The sequence below is a fragment of the Meleagris gallopavo genome, chromosome 10 (assembly GCF_905368555.1).
Source record: "Meleagris gallopavo chromosome 10, MGAL_WU_HG_1.1, whole genome shotgun sequence".
NCBI classification, from domain to species: domain Eukaryota; kingdom Metazoa; phylum Chordata; class Aves; order Galliformes; family Phasianidae; genus Meleagris; species Meleagris gallopavo.
Window position 1 is genome coordinate 27,520,399 of NC_139413.1, and position 13,849 is coordinate 27,534,247.

General features: G+C 45.5%; 1 protein-coding gene across 2 annotated transcripts in view; it reads left to right on the plus strand.

Moving 5' to 3' along the window:
• Positions 1-13,849, plus strand: part of ROR1 (ROR family WNT receptor 1) — a 134,832-nt gene that overhangs the window by 80,182 nt on the left and 40,801 nt on the right. For both annotated transcript variants that reach the window (XM_085231555.1, XM_085231556.1), the window contains exon 2: positions 10,679-10,750. In XM_085231555.1, the coding sequence (XP_085087681.1) occupies positions 10,679-10,750 (72 nt within the window). The remainder of the gene's footprint in view (positions 1-10,678; positions 10,751-13,849) is intronic.

A 13,849-nucleotide genomic window follows, 5' to 3' on the forward strand; every position in this document is an offset into this window, starting at 1 on the left:
AATGCTATAATCTGTTATGCCTGGCACTCTGTAAACAGCGTGACTAACAGCAGCACACAAATCCACTGTCAAAGTCAATTAATTTGGGAATCTGAGTAGGAAAATACACTACTTAGCAGTGCTGTGTTTCAGGAGGACTGAAGAACATAACCTGAAGCAGCATTCGAGATCCAAAACTTGTGCTGGATTTTGCAGGTAGCTCAGTACAGCTTGGATAAGGTTCAAACATTCCTTGAACATCCATGTATTAAACGATGGAAAGGTTTTGGTCTTGTACAGCCAAGGAATAAGAAGCTTGATAACTTCAGCATTTTAATTTAAACTAAACACGTGGATGATTACGATACTTGACCAGGGCAATGAAAATGAGAAGGTAATCTGTCAGAATCAAAAATAAGCATTTCCAACATCTTTCTGATATCACTCATAGGGCAGTTAGTCATTCTGCAGTCAATGCTGTGAATCTTTCAGGCAGGAGCTCCTGTTCCAGAGCTACTGCCACCCCTCAAGAGACCACATTTATGGTTGTGCAGGGTTGGTTTATGCCATTCCTTCAGAAGCCTCTTTGGTACCTTTGTTTTGTTGTTTTTTTTAAATGAAGCCTTGTAGAGGATGGGCAGAGCAGAGAAGTGGGACAGAACAGGTTCTGGGGCTGCTGGCATGGTGAGGAAGGGACCTGCAGTGAACTTAAGGGAACTTGAAAAGTTAAACAGCAAAGTAATTTGGCTTGACCATAAAGAGTGGTTTGGGAACTAACTGTGGATGAGTGGAAAGAAATTGGAGGAGCTCTATGTAAATTAAAGTATAAAACTAACAAGAAGGCCACAGAACAGTCTGTCATTTCATTTTCCTAGTGTCCCATTTGCTTTGAAGGCTTCGTGGAAATATGGGTTTTCATTTATTTGCAAATAGTTTGTACAAAAAGTTTCAAGTGACTCTGGATCAGAACTGACTAAGGTTCATTAACTCACCAGTCAGACTTAGCCCTGTAATAAAAATGTGCTCATTGGAACTCAGCAAGTTCTGCACACGCTTGGGCTTACTTTGGCAGACGTTCACTCTCATCACCTGCTGAGCTAGATATCACTGCGGTCCTTTGGCCCAAAGAGCAAGAAGTTAGGACCAGCAATTAAAACCCTTAGTGCAGTGTTGTGATTTGCAGCTCCTAGGCAAGCAAGTGGTCTACTGGAGCTTGGTCTGGATGCAACTGCTCTCAGCTTGTTTATTTGGATTGCCTGCCTTGCGGAGAAAACCTATATCCGCTTCCAAGCTAACGAGTTTCTTAAAGTATGGCAATTGCCACACTTTGAAACATAATCTCTGTGGATCTGCAGTAACGTTACATCCAAAGCCTACCATCTTTTTTGTTGGGCTAATAAAAAAATCATCAGTGGTTTATCCTTCCACAAGGCTTCCGTGGCTGCAAAAGCACTTAAAATTGAACAAGCCAACTTTGCCCTGCTCCTGTTTATTTCCTCTTGAACAGGCTATTAACTTTTAGTGACTGTTTTTTTTTTGGTGTGTGTGGCATGGCCATTACAGGATCATGAAGGCTACAAGTATTTGTACTTCTGGGTGCAATTAAGACAAAGGCTTGCTAAGGCTCGGAGGCTCAGGAGAATGATTTTGCCAAAGCTTTGAGTTTGGTGCTTGATAAGCTGCCTGCATGGGGCTCAGACTGCGTGCTTGGGATGGGAGAGCTCTAAAGCTGGCTCAGTGCTGCATTGGTTGAAATGGTGAGGAATGGAACAGAAGCATGCTTAGGCCCCTGATGAGAGCATTTGAAAATCTGCTCTGAGTATCCACGGAAATAAATTTGGTCCTGCTGTTAAGATTTCAATTTACTTAATGTTACGGAGTAACCAAATCTGGGAGGCGATGCTGAAACGTTTCTGTAGCAAGTAAGCTATGGCTAGTCAATCAGTATGTTAACTCATTCCAGCAATGAAGTGTTTAAAAAAGGAAGAGCCTCCAGAATGTGACTGTAAGCCTTTAGTACAGGCTCCTTACCTATAGAACGCTCGTGCTGCTGCCACCTGAGGCCTGGGCTGTCAGCTCCTATGGACAGGTGTCATCTGCTTGGCTTCAAGGAAAATGTAAAAAAACCCAGCATTTTAGGAGAAGAAATGAAGGCTTACTGCTACCTGCTAAAATGTGGAGGCTTTAAGGCCCTGACATCAGGCTTGTGTGGGTTTAGACCAGGGTGCAAGTTCCTCTTGAACAATCAATGTAGCTCAGTCCTAACTTGGCCAAAGCAACCAGCTCTGGCATCAGTTAAATATTTACATTCCCCCCTTTTTATATAAATTGTGCTCTATTAGCATACGTTTCACAGTGTATCCTTGTGTTTCAGCCTCTTTATAAATTTGGCAGTTTGTACATTCATCAACATCAACCGATGTAAAATCCTAGCCATGAGGCCGAAGCCTTCAAATGTGCAACATTTACTGTTTCATCGTAGGCAGCCAATAAGTCATGTTGCAATGTATGCCTTGTACCAAGAGGATATGGTATGAAATGGAGCGTGTTTACACTAGGGAGACTTCTGTGTATTTAAGAAGTAATTGTTTCAGGACCGTTCATTAATTCACAAGCTGACGTGGGTACATTTTTCCTCACTGCAACAAAAATAATTACGGAGCTCAAAAAATAATAATGAATTTGCACATGGCAGGCTTTTTACTGTAATTTTCTTCACAAGTTATAAGGGTTTAATTGTAGATTGGTAGCAGCCTTATCCATTTCAATCATTTCTGGCCCTCAAGTGCTGAGGTGCAAGGAGTTACGGTGTGCTGCGATTTATGGTGGATGTAAATGATTTCTTGTTTGCCCTCCCTGTTCTTGGCTGGCTTTGCCTTCTTTAAAGCTTTTGCAGATGGATTTAGTGCAGTGGCACTGATGGAAGCCAGGGACAAGCAAGCAGGTGCAGAGCAAAGCCCTGTCCAGGCACTTCATCCTTCGTCTGCAAACACGTCTGTCCCCACCGTGAGCTTTTGGGCACTGCTTGGTCTTGCTGCTTTTTACGATACGTTTTTGAGAAATGGAAACCCGTGTGCTGGTTGTGCCAGTAAGGGGACAGGACCCAAATTGCTTGTGTGCGGCACTGATGCCTTCAGTAAAATAAGCATCCTGTGGGGGTGGTCCGGGTGGTTGGAGCACGCAGTCATGAGTTCATCTGGGATTTGTGGGAGCCTCCTGCTGCAAGGAGCTGTTGAGATCCTTTGGTTTGTTCGGCCCAGAGAAGAGGAGGCTGAGAGGGAGGCCTCATGGCAGCCTACAGCCCCTCATGGCGGCCCTACAATTCCCTCATGGCAGCCTACAGCCCCTCATGGCGGCCCTACAGTTCCCTCATGGCCCTACAGCTCCTCATGGAGGCCGTACAGTTCCCTCATGGCCCTACAGCTCCTCATGGCGGCCCTACAGTTCCCTCATGGCCTTACAGCTCTTCATGGTGGCCCTACAGCTCCCCTTGGCAGCCCTAAAGCTCCTCATGAAGCTAGAAGCCCCGCCTTCCTGTTAAGCAGGTTTGCCCCACTCCTTGGCAGCAGAGGCAGAGCCCATGCACCAGGCCAGCACCCAGCCCACCTGTGGCACCCCTGCTGTGGGTGCCTGACCCTCATGTCTGGGGGACGTGTGGAGGTGCCATGGCATCACCTTCCTTCAGGGCTGAGCACAAAGGCTCAACTGTGAGCTGTGAGCTGCTGGCCCTCGGCCAAGCGGCCATTTCTTTATTTTGTTCCCTGTCTTTAAAGCTGTGGGTCGCTCCAGGGTGCAGTGTTTTGCTCTTCTTAAGTGGAACTGTTAACGACCCAATTTAAGCAACGTAAAGTGCGCCCAGATTCCACAGTGACTTTTAAATCCGTGTAACATTAATGATAATCTGTAATTAATAGCGGCAGTGAAAAGGAGTTGTAGTTCAGTAATTAGAAATGCAGGATTAAAGTATTAGCGTATAAAAGAGGCTTCTTAAAAACCTCTTCTTCCAAGAGACAACTCTGATCTCTTGGAAGAAAACAGTTTTAATCTGAGACGACCTCAGCCAAACTCCAAGTTACCAAAAATACCGCGGTCAGCCCTGGCTTGTGTCGGTCATCAGCAAGCTGCCACCGTGTTGGAAGGCATGTCTCTGGTTTGCAGGAATACCTGCAGTACCCAATGGGGTACTGTGCAGTACTCAGCAGTGTGGTCTTCTGATGGTATCGCCTATTGGTTTTCCAGAACAAATGCTGAGAATGATGGGTTTGAGATGGAGCTTCAGTCTTCCCAGCAGGCTTTAGGGTGGGTGTTTTGGGTATTCTGTTAAGTGCAGGAAACCCCAGCGGCTGCCCGCCTTTGAGCCCGAAGCTTTCCTGGCGTATCCTCATCAAAGAGAGCGGGTCTGCAAGAAAACATAGGGCAGAGGTGTCAAGTGCATGCAGTGTGCTTGGCTTCCTGCCTGCAGTCCCACACAGGGCTCCGTGTTCCCCTCTGACTGTGCATCAGGAGTGGGCTAATCCTTCCATTTATCACAAACCTGCAGGAGCCTGAGGCACGCAGAGGCTCCCAGGTAGAAAGGCTGCTCATCGCCTACGTGCTAAAGAGAGTGCCTGGGGCGGTGTTGGGGTGTTCTGATAGATGGAGTAGGCTGTGATATAAATGAGGTTCCTAACAGCTTCCAGTCCTGCACTAAATCAGATCATCCTGTCGCACTTCTCGCTTTTGAAGCTGAAAATTAATGCGTTGGATACGTGAAATCCACAGAGCTCGAATCGGTGTTGAAGGTTTCCCTATCTAATGCCAATTATTAACCTCCCCCAGGCTACCAATAATGATGTATTACAGATAAATAACATAGCTATGCCTCGGAGTCTACATCATAGGAGTGAGAACAGCATTAACCATTTGACAGCTGTTAGCATCATGCGGTACCAGCTCTGCCCTGCCTGCATGGAACAGCCTGAGGAGCTCTCGTGGGTCCTTTGCCAGCAGAAGGTGTGGTGTCTGACAGAAAGATCAGTTGCAAACTGCAGCAATTGCCTTGCATCTGCCTGTGTAAGGGCTTGGCAGAACCAGCTTGGCATTTGCTTTTCCAGCCTTAGAGTAAGCAGGCTAATGACTTAAAGTGAAGCATTTGAAGGAGAAATGCTGTTGTGCAACATTTCATCTTGCTTACCAAACAGATCTCTAGTTAAGGGCTGTTGTGCAGTTTTTATTGCATCTAATGCCTAGGTTGCTCTCTTCCAGGATGTGTGAAGGTGGGCAGTTCCCCCAAGCGTGCAAGGCCAAGTCTTTCAGCAGGAATAGATTTTTCCTATGAACTGTGCTCACTGCCGACACAGGATAGGCAGGTATTTTATACAGATGATCATATTCAGAAATCCCTTTATTTGTAATGAATCAACAGAAGAGGAACAGCTGTTTACGAGGATGGATAGTGATAGGACAAGGGGGAATGGTTTTAAACTGAGACAGGGGAGGTTTAGGTTAGATATTAAGGAGGAAGTTTTTCACGCAGGGTGGTGAGGCACTGGAACAGGTTGCCCAAGGAGGCTGTGGATGCCCCATCCCTGCAGGCATTCAAGGCCAGGCTGGATGTGGCTCTGGGCAGCCTGTGCTGCTGGTTGGTGACCTGCACACAGCAGGGGGTTGGAACTGGATGAGCATTGTGGGCCTTTGCAACCCAGGCCGTTCTGTGATTCTGTGACATATTGTTAAAGGAAGCATAAGGGCAGTCAGTTCACCTTGAGAGACACTTGGCCTATCTGAAGGGCAGAAAAGCTCTCAACAATTTCCCCTCTTCATTGCAGTTCTGCCTCATCCCGCTGACTGGGAGATTTGGGTGATTCTTGCCTCCTTTTGAACAGCAAGAATTGTGTAATGCAGACATGTCCACTGACACGCAGAGACGCTGATGTCGTGGAAATAGAATCCTCTCTTACATTAAAGATATGAGCAGCATTTGAGGTCTACATTATGGAAATTTCAGGATGGTGCCAATTAAACAGACAAGAAAATTAGTGTATAATGGGTCGTATCCATTACAGTCTGCAGCAGGTATGTCTAGATTTCCTTCAGCACCTCCAGGGTGGGCTGTGGATGGGTTGGTGATGGGCGGATTGCAAAATGCAATGTCTTGGGAGGTGAAATGAAAACGTGTGGGGAGCTTCGAGAGGAGCAGTGAAACAGTGAGAGCTGCAGGAAAAAGATGGTGGAGATAGGGCTAAGAGAACAGCCTCAGGGCATCTTTGTGGGGAGATGTTGGAACGGGTCAGATAGGAACCAGACAAAGGGAAAGATGAAGTGTAGATGTGGAATGTGCAGAAAAGCAAAAAATTCCGAACACTTGGTATAATTAGGGTTCACTCTCATTCTGTATCGTCTTATCTACGATTCCTGTTATCTCAATACTACTTTCAAGTAATACAGCTAAAGGAGACTATTTTCTGAAGATTTTAATTCAGCTTTTTAAGGAGCATTAATGTTGCTAGTAGATCTGCTGCTGCTGCTGTAACATTTACCAATGACTTGGCCAAATAGTGGTGCCCAAATGAGTGCTGACCTTCCCGTTGGCATGGGACAGCTTCCATTGGTATGTGTGGGAATGCCTTGCCCGATCTTGTTCTTAGTGTCTTGTGCAATCTGGGTTTTATCACTTCCTTAGGCAAATTCCTTCAGAGGATAACAAATCTCACTCAGCACAGGGTTTCTAAGCAGCTTCAAGAAGAGATTTGCAACTGGAAAACTTCATTTTTATTTAGTTTAATTTTGCATGGTTTATTTTATTGCTCCGATTCGTAGCTCCTTGGCTACTTTAAATACCTCCATGTTCTTTTTGCTATTTTGGGTATCCCACAGTGAGATGTGGGTTGCAGATATTGCAGTCGCATTCATAGAAGAAAAATGCTAATCCAGACTTTCTTTAGGGTATGCAGTGAGGGTGTAGAAGGACCCGCAGGTTTGACACACAACAGGAGTTGCCCATTACGAAAATATTTTCATTTTTGTTTGTGTTTGCTTTAAGTAGACATATCTTCTGCCTCAAAAAGATGGGTTGCTACAAGGCCTGGGATTCGTTCTGTGCGACCAGGAGGAAAGCAAGCAGTGCAAACATGCAGCCCTCGTACATTGCTCCTGCTGCCTTGCAAGCAAAACATCCACATTTGCAGACTTAATTCGCTCTCTGCTTTGTTTCTCTATAGCAGATTTATTTCCCATTAAAATCTTCAATCATTTCTGGGTTTGGTGTCATCTTAGCTATCTGCCTTCTTCCTGTTTTGACTTTTGCTCTCTTTCCTTCATGTTACAAATGCATGGTGTAGAGATATTAATTAGCCCGGACGCAGTGCCTGGATTGTCTCCTTTCTTTGTGGGGCAGCAGATGAGGCTGGAAAGGCTGCAGCCCTGTGGTGCAGACACAGCCCCTGAATGATGGCTGCTCATGGTGAGAAAATGAGGCAGCGGTGTGTGCCTGTGATAAGGACAGGCTCTGCAGTTCTTCTTCCTGGGCAGCTTTCTGTAAACCTTATTGAAGTTTATTTAATCACAAAGGCTTTCAAATGACTGACTTGTGTGAAATTCGCTCGGCACTTGTGCAATATGGTAATAAAGTCAGATGTTAGCCAACTTCTCTGTGGGGAGGAGATTTGAATACACTTTGCTTGGCTTTTCACAGAGGTTTTAATTGACTGTTGTGATTTCTCATTAACTTAAGACCATGGATGCATTCAAGGCCAGGCTGGATGTGGCTCTGGGCAGCCCGGTCTGCTGGTTGGCGACCCTGCATGTAGCAGGCAGTTGGAACTGGATGAGCACTGTGGGCCTTTGCAACCCAGGCCATTCTATCATTCTGTGACCAGCATTTCTTCACTGGGACAGAGTTTTGAACAGATATTTAACTTTCGTGCATTAAGATTCTTCATTCATCAGAAAATGAAATCTTACCTGGATGATGGGCCTCTGCCGCTTGTATTAATGGACCTTTCTCCGACAGGCTTTTTGCAAACCACATCTTATTGTTCATACGTTAAAGCAGGGCACAAGAGGGCATTTTTAGTAATTAAACATAAATTCTACGTCTCCTTGTTTGATAACCAATTGCAGTATTAACATAAGGGTTTTCTTTTCTTTTCTTTTTTTTTTTTTTTGAATGTTGGTAGGTTGGATAGTGGGAAAAATGCATTCCCTGAAGGAGTGGGCTGGCACTGGCACAGGCTGCCAGCAGGGTTCTTCACTCAGCACCCCTGGAGATGCTCTCCATCCACAGCTTGATACTGAGAATGCATGAGGGAGTGACACGTTTTTAGGCTCAGCAGTGCTTTGGTGGGCTTTTAAGTGTGGTGAAGGCTGAAACAGCCCATGTAACCTTCCTGCAGTAAGGAGGTGTGCACAGGGCTCAGCTGCTCCTTGCACACCATCCCTTCCTGTTCCTGTGGCTGCTGCTGGGCTGTGCTATGGTTCAGGTTATCAAACATCGCCTTACAAGATGTAATTCAGACACTTTCTACAAGAGCTTTCCAAGCAGGAAGCATTTCCTAAGCGGGCTGGGAGTTTTTTGGTGCATTTGAGAGCACAGTAATCTTGATTTCACAAACGCAAAGGAAAATAAGCCCTACTTGGTCTGTGTTTTCTGAATGCATTTTGCTGAAGGAGGCAGAGCTGCTGAGCGAGGTGCAGCAGGAGGCAGCCCTGCTCCTGGGGGGAAGCAGCTCCAGGCTTTGATCCCCTCCCCTCTTTGTTTGTTCGGTGACTTTTTGTTTTCTGCATTAACTTAGAATTAATGGTATGTCCCCATGCTGTGTGGCTGCTCAGTGTGTTCCTTTCAGTGTTTACTGAGAGCATAGAAATACTTTGCTCTGAAATCAGAGCTTTAATTCAGGAGTATTAGAAAACTGCCTTAGTGATGCATAAGGCCATCTCACAAATGGTGGCTTTACCTCCTGGGGAAAAGTGAGCGTGTCTCCCCAGGGAGTTTGGTGTTGGAGTGTAGCTCCTCCTGGAGATCAGGCGATGGCTGTGTGCTCTGGGAGGTTTACCATCACACTTCCAAAGGCTGTTCAAGAAAAACTTGATACAAACACTCTTGGAGCTGCTCCATTCTCAGGTAGAAGGGATGGGAGCACAAGGCAGAGATTGAGCGTCCCACCAGCCACATCCTGTTGGATGTTTGGCCCACTGCTCATCTCTCACATACCCAAAATTTCAAATCCTGATGCCATTGGCCATGGTGTCATCCTGCTGAGAGATTACCATCACCACTGAGCTCTGCTCCAAGCTGTTTTCCTTCAGCCTGGCAAGTTGCTCAGCCCCCAGTCCCTAATGTTTGAGTTAGTTAAGAGGCTGAAGTGTCTGGGGAATAAGTGTCCTGAAAGCAATACAGCAGGAGGGGAGTTTGTGCTAGTGGTGTGGACATCTGAAGTGACAGCAGTGCTAATACAGACAGCAGGAGCCTGGCTCTGCTGCTGCACCCATAGCAGTGGGAAAGATGGCAACAGCTTGGAAAAGCTTGTGCTGCACAATGACACAAAGACATTAAATAATACAGAAAACAAATTGAAAAAAAAGAATGTAGAGGAACAGACACAGTGGGACAAGGTCTTGGCTTGCACTGTGGGTAGCTTCGGAGCGGTGCCATTGCACACGGGCTCAGGATCTGTCCCCATCAGTGGGTCTGTGCCCCGCACATCTGCACAGGCCGGGGACTGCGCTCGTAGGTGAGTTATAATGGCTGCAGGTTCTGTGTTTACATTGGAAATACTTGACAGAGCCTTAAATAAGCAGTGCTACCAGGTGGGCTTTTAAGAAAGACGATATTTATAAAAAGTGCAGTGGCTGTATCTGAACTGAACTGCCGTGTGCGTTTGTATGACATTGTGTTTACAGTTTGCTCGTGATTTCTTAATGAACTCGAAAGTTGCTCACTGATCAAATAAAAGCAGGAGATCTTTGGATATCCTTGCACTGAGGTTGCTTTGGACTTAAGGGATGGTGCCAAAATAAAAACGGTACGCTCTACAATGTCCTTTACAACGTTCTCCTTCTGGGTGCTGCTCAGCATCTCTGTGCATGCGTTGGTGCTGGAGATCCAGCCAGAGACAGGGTCAGCCTTCCCACATCTCAGATAGATGTGTGTTAAATCCCAGGGAAAAGATACAGCAGCGGTGAGGAGATGCTCCCGATGTTCAGTCTCTGAGGCCTGCGTTTACATGAGTTGCATGAGAGTTTCTCATACAAGTAGCCCTGTTAACTTCAGTGCATAAACGGTGTCTTTTCTTGTGCTCATGGGTTCACGGGATTAAAATCTCTACAACTGTTAGTAGATAACATGTTCAGCAGCCTCGGAGCGCTGTGTTTCTCTTAGCTGCAGCACGGTGCAGTCGTTCTACCTCTATAAAAACCCAGGGAGGGACTTTAAGGTGGGCCAAGCACATCTCAGAACTTGGCTGCTTGATTAACACAAGGCCTCCCGGTGACAGCACAGCCAAACAAGCTCCAGCCCTGGCACTGTGCCTTTTTCCACTTCGCTGCTTCTGCTGCCCATATGTTTCAGCTGCCAACACAGAGCATCGGGCGCATTTTAATCACTGGTTTTCTTCAAATAATTTTACTACTGTGAGAGCAAATGTACAAATGCCTTTTACACTCTTTGTGATACAGAACTGCTGTAGTAACAGCATTCTTTTTTTCTGTTTTTCTCTTCCAGGAGCAAATTCATCAGTGGTTGTTGATTTCATGCCTACGTCATCATGGAACATCTCAAGTGAGCTAGATAAAGGTAAGTGGACAGAAAATGTACAAGTGTGTGAAATCAGACTTTAAAATCCTAGTAATTCTTCTTGACTCGGCCAAATCAACAAACAAAGGGATGAGGGAGCATTTAAGATAAGCCTTGTTTGCCTTGTGATCCTTTGACATTTAATTACGTGCAGTTCTGTGATTCCTGGAGATTGCTGTGTTCGTTTCTTGTTCCAGTAAAATGTTCCACATGGTAAAAGCATTTCAAGATGTGAGCTCTGCTGGTTTATGAACTGCTTGACATTTTGTCTGGTGGATCTTAGGCTCTGAAAGCAAAGTTAACAAGCATTAGGCAGAGTCATTTTGTCTCATTGTGTTTTATTATGAATTTTAAAGGCTTTAAATTAATAGGAGGTAAAAATACATTTGCAAGTGGTAATTCTGTGTGATTTTGAGCTCTCTGAAGAGGGTATAGTGAGAGAAAGAGATATATTTCTTATTCCCCTTCATTTTGTAAAGTATGCTCCACCAGCACTTTAACCCAAACTGCTTAGCTTCCTCTAGCCCATATTCCAAGCTTGCAGCTTCTGAGTCAGCTCTTTGAAACCCTTCTAAAGCACCGTTCACAGTGGAGGATGCTGCTCTCCTCCCTAACTGTTCCATTTGTCAGACAGTCTCTTTCCATTTGCATATAATTTTGTCAACCATTAACTATTTAGACTGACATTTCCCATCATGGAGTTCTGCCACGGACTGTTTCTCCAAATCTCATAGTCTGCGTTTTGTTAATGCTTTGTATGAACATGTGTGCATAAAGTTTTATGTTGAAGCATAAATGTGTTTTTTGTACTAAATATGAAGGGAATCTCTAGTTCTGGTGGTTAACTCTTTCACTGAAAGCAGTTATGTGTCAGTTCTCCAGGCAGCATTTACTTACAGGGCAGCTTTTCCACAAGGATGTAGTCCTTCATCACTGAACTGAGGGTCATACCTTGATGAGGTGAAAGAAATATTCTTTGCCAACCACTGCTGGTGATGTATTCTTCATTCTCCATGGTGAGCCCCACTGGTTCGATTGATAAAGGGCCTGCAGTTGGTTGGCTCTGTGTCACAGGGGAAGGTGTGTGCCTCCAACCAAAGCCCAGACAGAGGGAAAGGTGCACAAATGATACCAGAGGTAATGTAACTTTTCAGCAAATCCAATCTGAGCTGAACTGAAAAATAGCCCCCAGTAACTTCCTTGTTATTATTCCTTATTAGAGTTTTGTGTCAAATTTTTCTTATTATCAGGGTGATTTTTTACTGGTACTTTGGCTAGGCCTGCTCTCTCAGCAGGACATACCTCCATGTGAGCTCTCTCCATCCTTAGAATGACTGACCGAGCTCGGGAGCAGAGCAAGGTACTTGCAGGCAGCATGCACTGCATGAATGACCCTCTGTGTTCTGTGTCTGCTGCCTAACCACTAAAATCACCAAAGTGCCAGGCTATACCAGCCGGGGTTTGGATGTCGCAGTGAGCAGAGGTGAAGTTTTGGGCACTGAACCATCCTATTGCTCAAACCAAAGCCTGTAGCTTCTGCTCCAGCACTGAGCCTGCCCTCAATGTTCACAATCAGAACATTTTCCAAGTTACTTTCATGGCACCTGTTGCTGAGTTTTGTCAGAAACAGGTAAAATGAAGTTTCACACTTCTAATCCACCTGGAATGCAGCAATTATCAGTGGCTGGGCTGAATCCTGCATTCCTGGGGGATTACCGGCCCCTTTGCTTGCCCTGATTAGCATTTAGACAGCTGTAAGCTCACACACCTAAACATGGATTTACATATGTGATTAAAATGCATTTGCTGCCCAAAAAGCTTAGTCAGAGGGGCAGGTTCCTCTGTGTGCCCACAGGCCAAGCGAGACACACATGCCCTGTCTTGCCCATAAAAGCAGGGGCTTTCATGTGGGTGCTGCCATCTCTCAGGAAGGTCTTTGAAACCCTCACATATGGAAAGCAAAATACACTGCAGCACATGCTGATAGAGGCATGCACTTTGTTTCCATTTCTTTTTGCAAGCAAGCGTCTCGAGGCATCAACATCCACTTGTCTTTGCTGCAGTCAGCCATGAGGTCATGCGGGCGGCCCAGTAAAACTTATTTTAAAGCCTATTAAGTTCACCACATGAAAGCGGTTTCCAGCCAGATTTCCCAATTAAGCAGCTGTCCACATTAAGTGGCTCTAACTCTATCTGCTGCCTTGTGGAAATAAGCATGTCTTCCTTGAACACGCCTTCGGCGTTTGGAAAGGAGGAACGGCTCGTGGGCTCGTTAAACAATATTCTGCGTTTTGAAATAATTACTTAATATGGTGCTTTCCCTACCTCGGAGAGTTCTACAGCGATTATCTTACAACTGAGCCCTATTCAGGTTTCAATTTCTATTAAATAAGCTAAATCGACAGCATTAAACAGTTGCCTGTTTATTCTTTTTAACAGGAAATGAATTTAAAAGAGACGCAGCCACCCGTGAAGAGCTGTTGAAAGCAACGATTGATGGGAGGGAGGAGGTGGTTTCTCACCAAAACCTTAAAAAAACAAACAAACTATGCATAAAAATAAAAAAATAATCGCCGTTAAAATAAGAGAAATGTAGCTATGAGCGTTTTCCTCTTTACCAACTTGGTAAATCACGGTGTGCAGAGGGACTGCCACAAGGGAAAAGAGAAATGAAAACGCGATCAAATAAGTATTTAATTATATAAGGAGAAATAAGCGGACTTCAGGGGAAGAGAGGGGGCCTGGTGGGAGGGAAAAGCCCATCCCAGAGGGAGGAGGCAGGATGTGAGCCTCCTGCCACAGGTTGCTGCTCAGTTCTCCTTTGGCTTGGAGACCCCACAGCACTGCTGTGTTTGGGGCACGGTGCTGTGAGGGACAGGCTCAGCTTTCCTGCTGCTTAAGACTCTCTGGTTTCCCGTTTCTTTGCACCCATGCATCACCTCCCCAGTGTCAGCCAGGCTCCAGCTCTTGGTCCAAGAAAGTTTTGCGTTTACCATGAGATCTTGGTTCCCTGATGGAACCAAATGGTGGTGGAAGAGTTGACTTTTCCTTGCATCAGATTTGAAAGAAAACCTTTCCCTGTGAGATCTGCAGATCCTG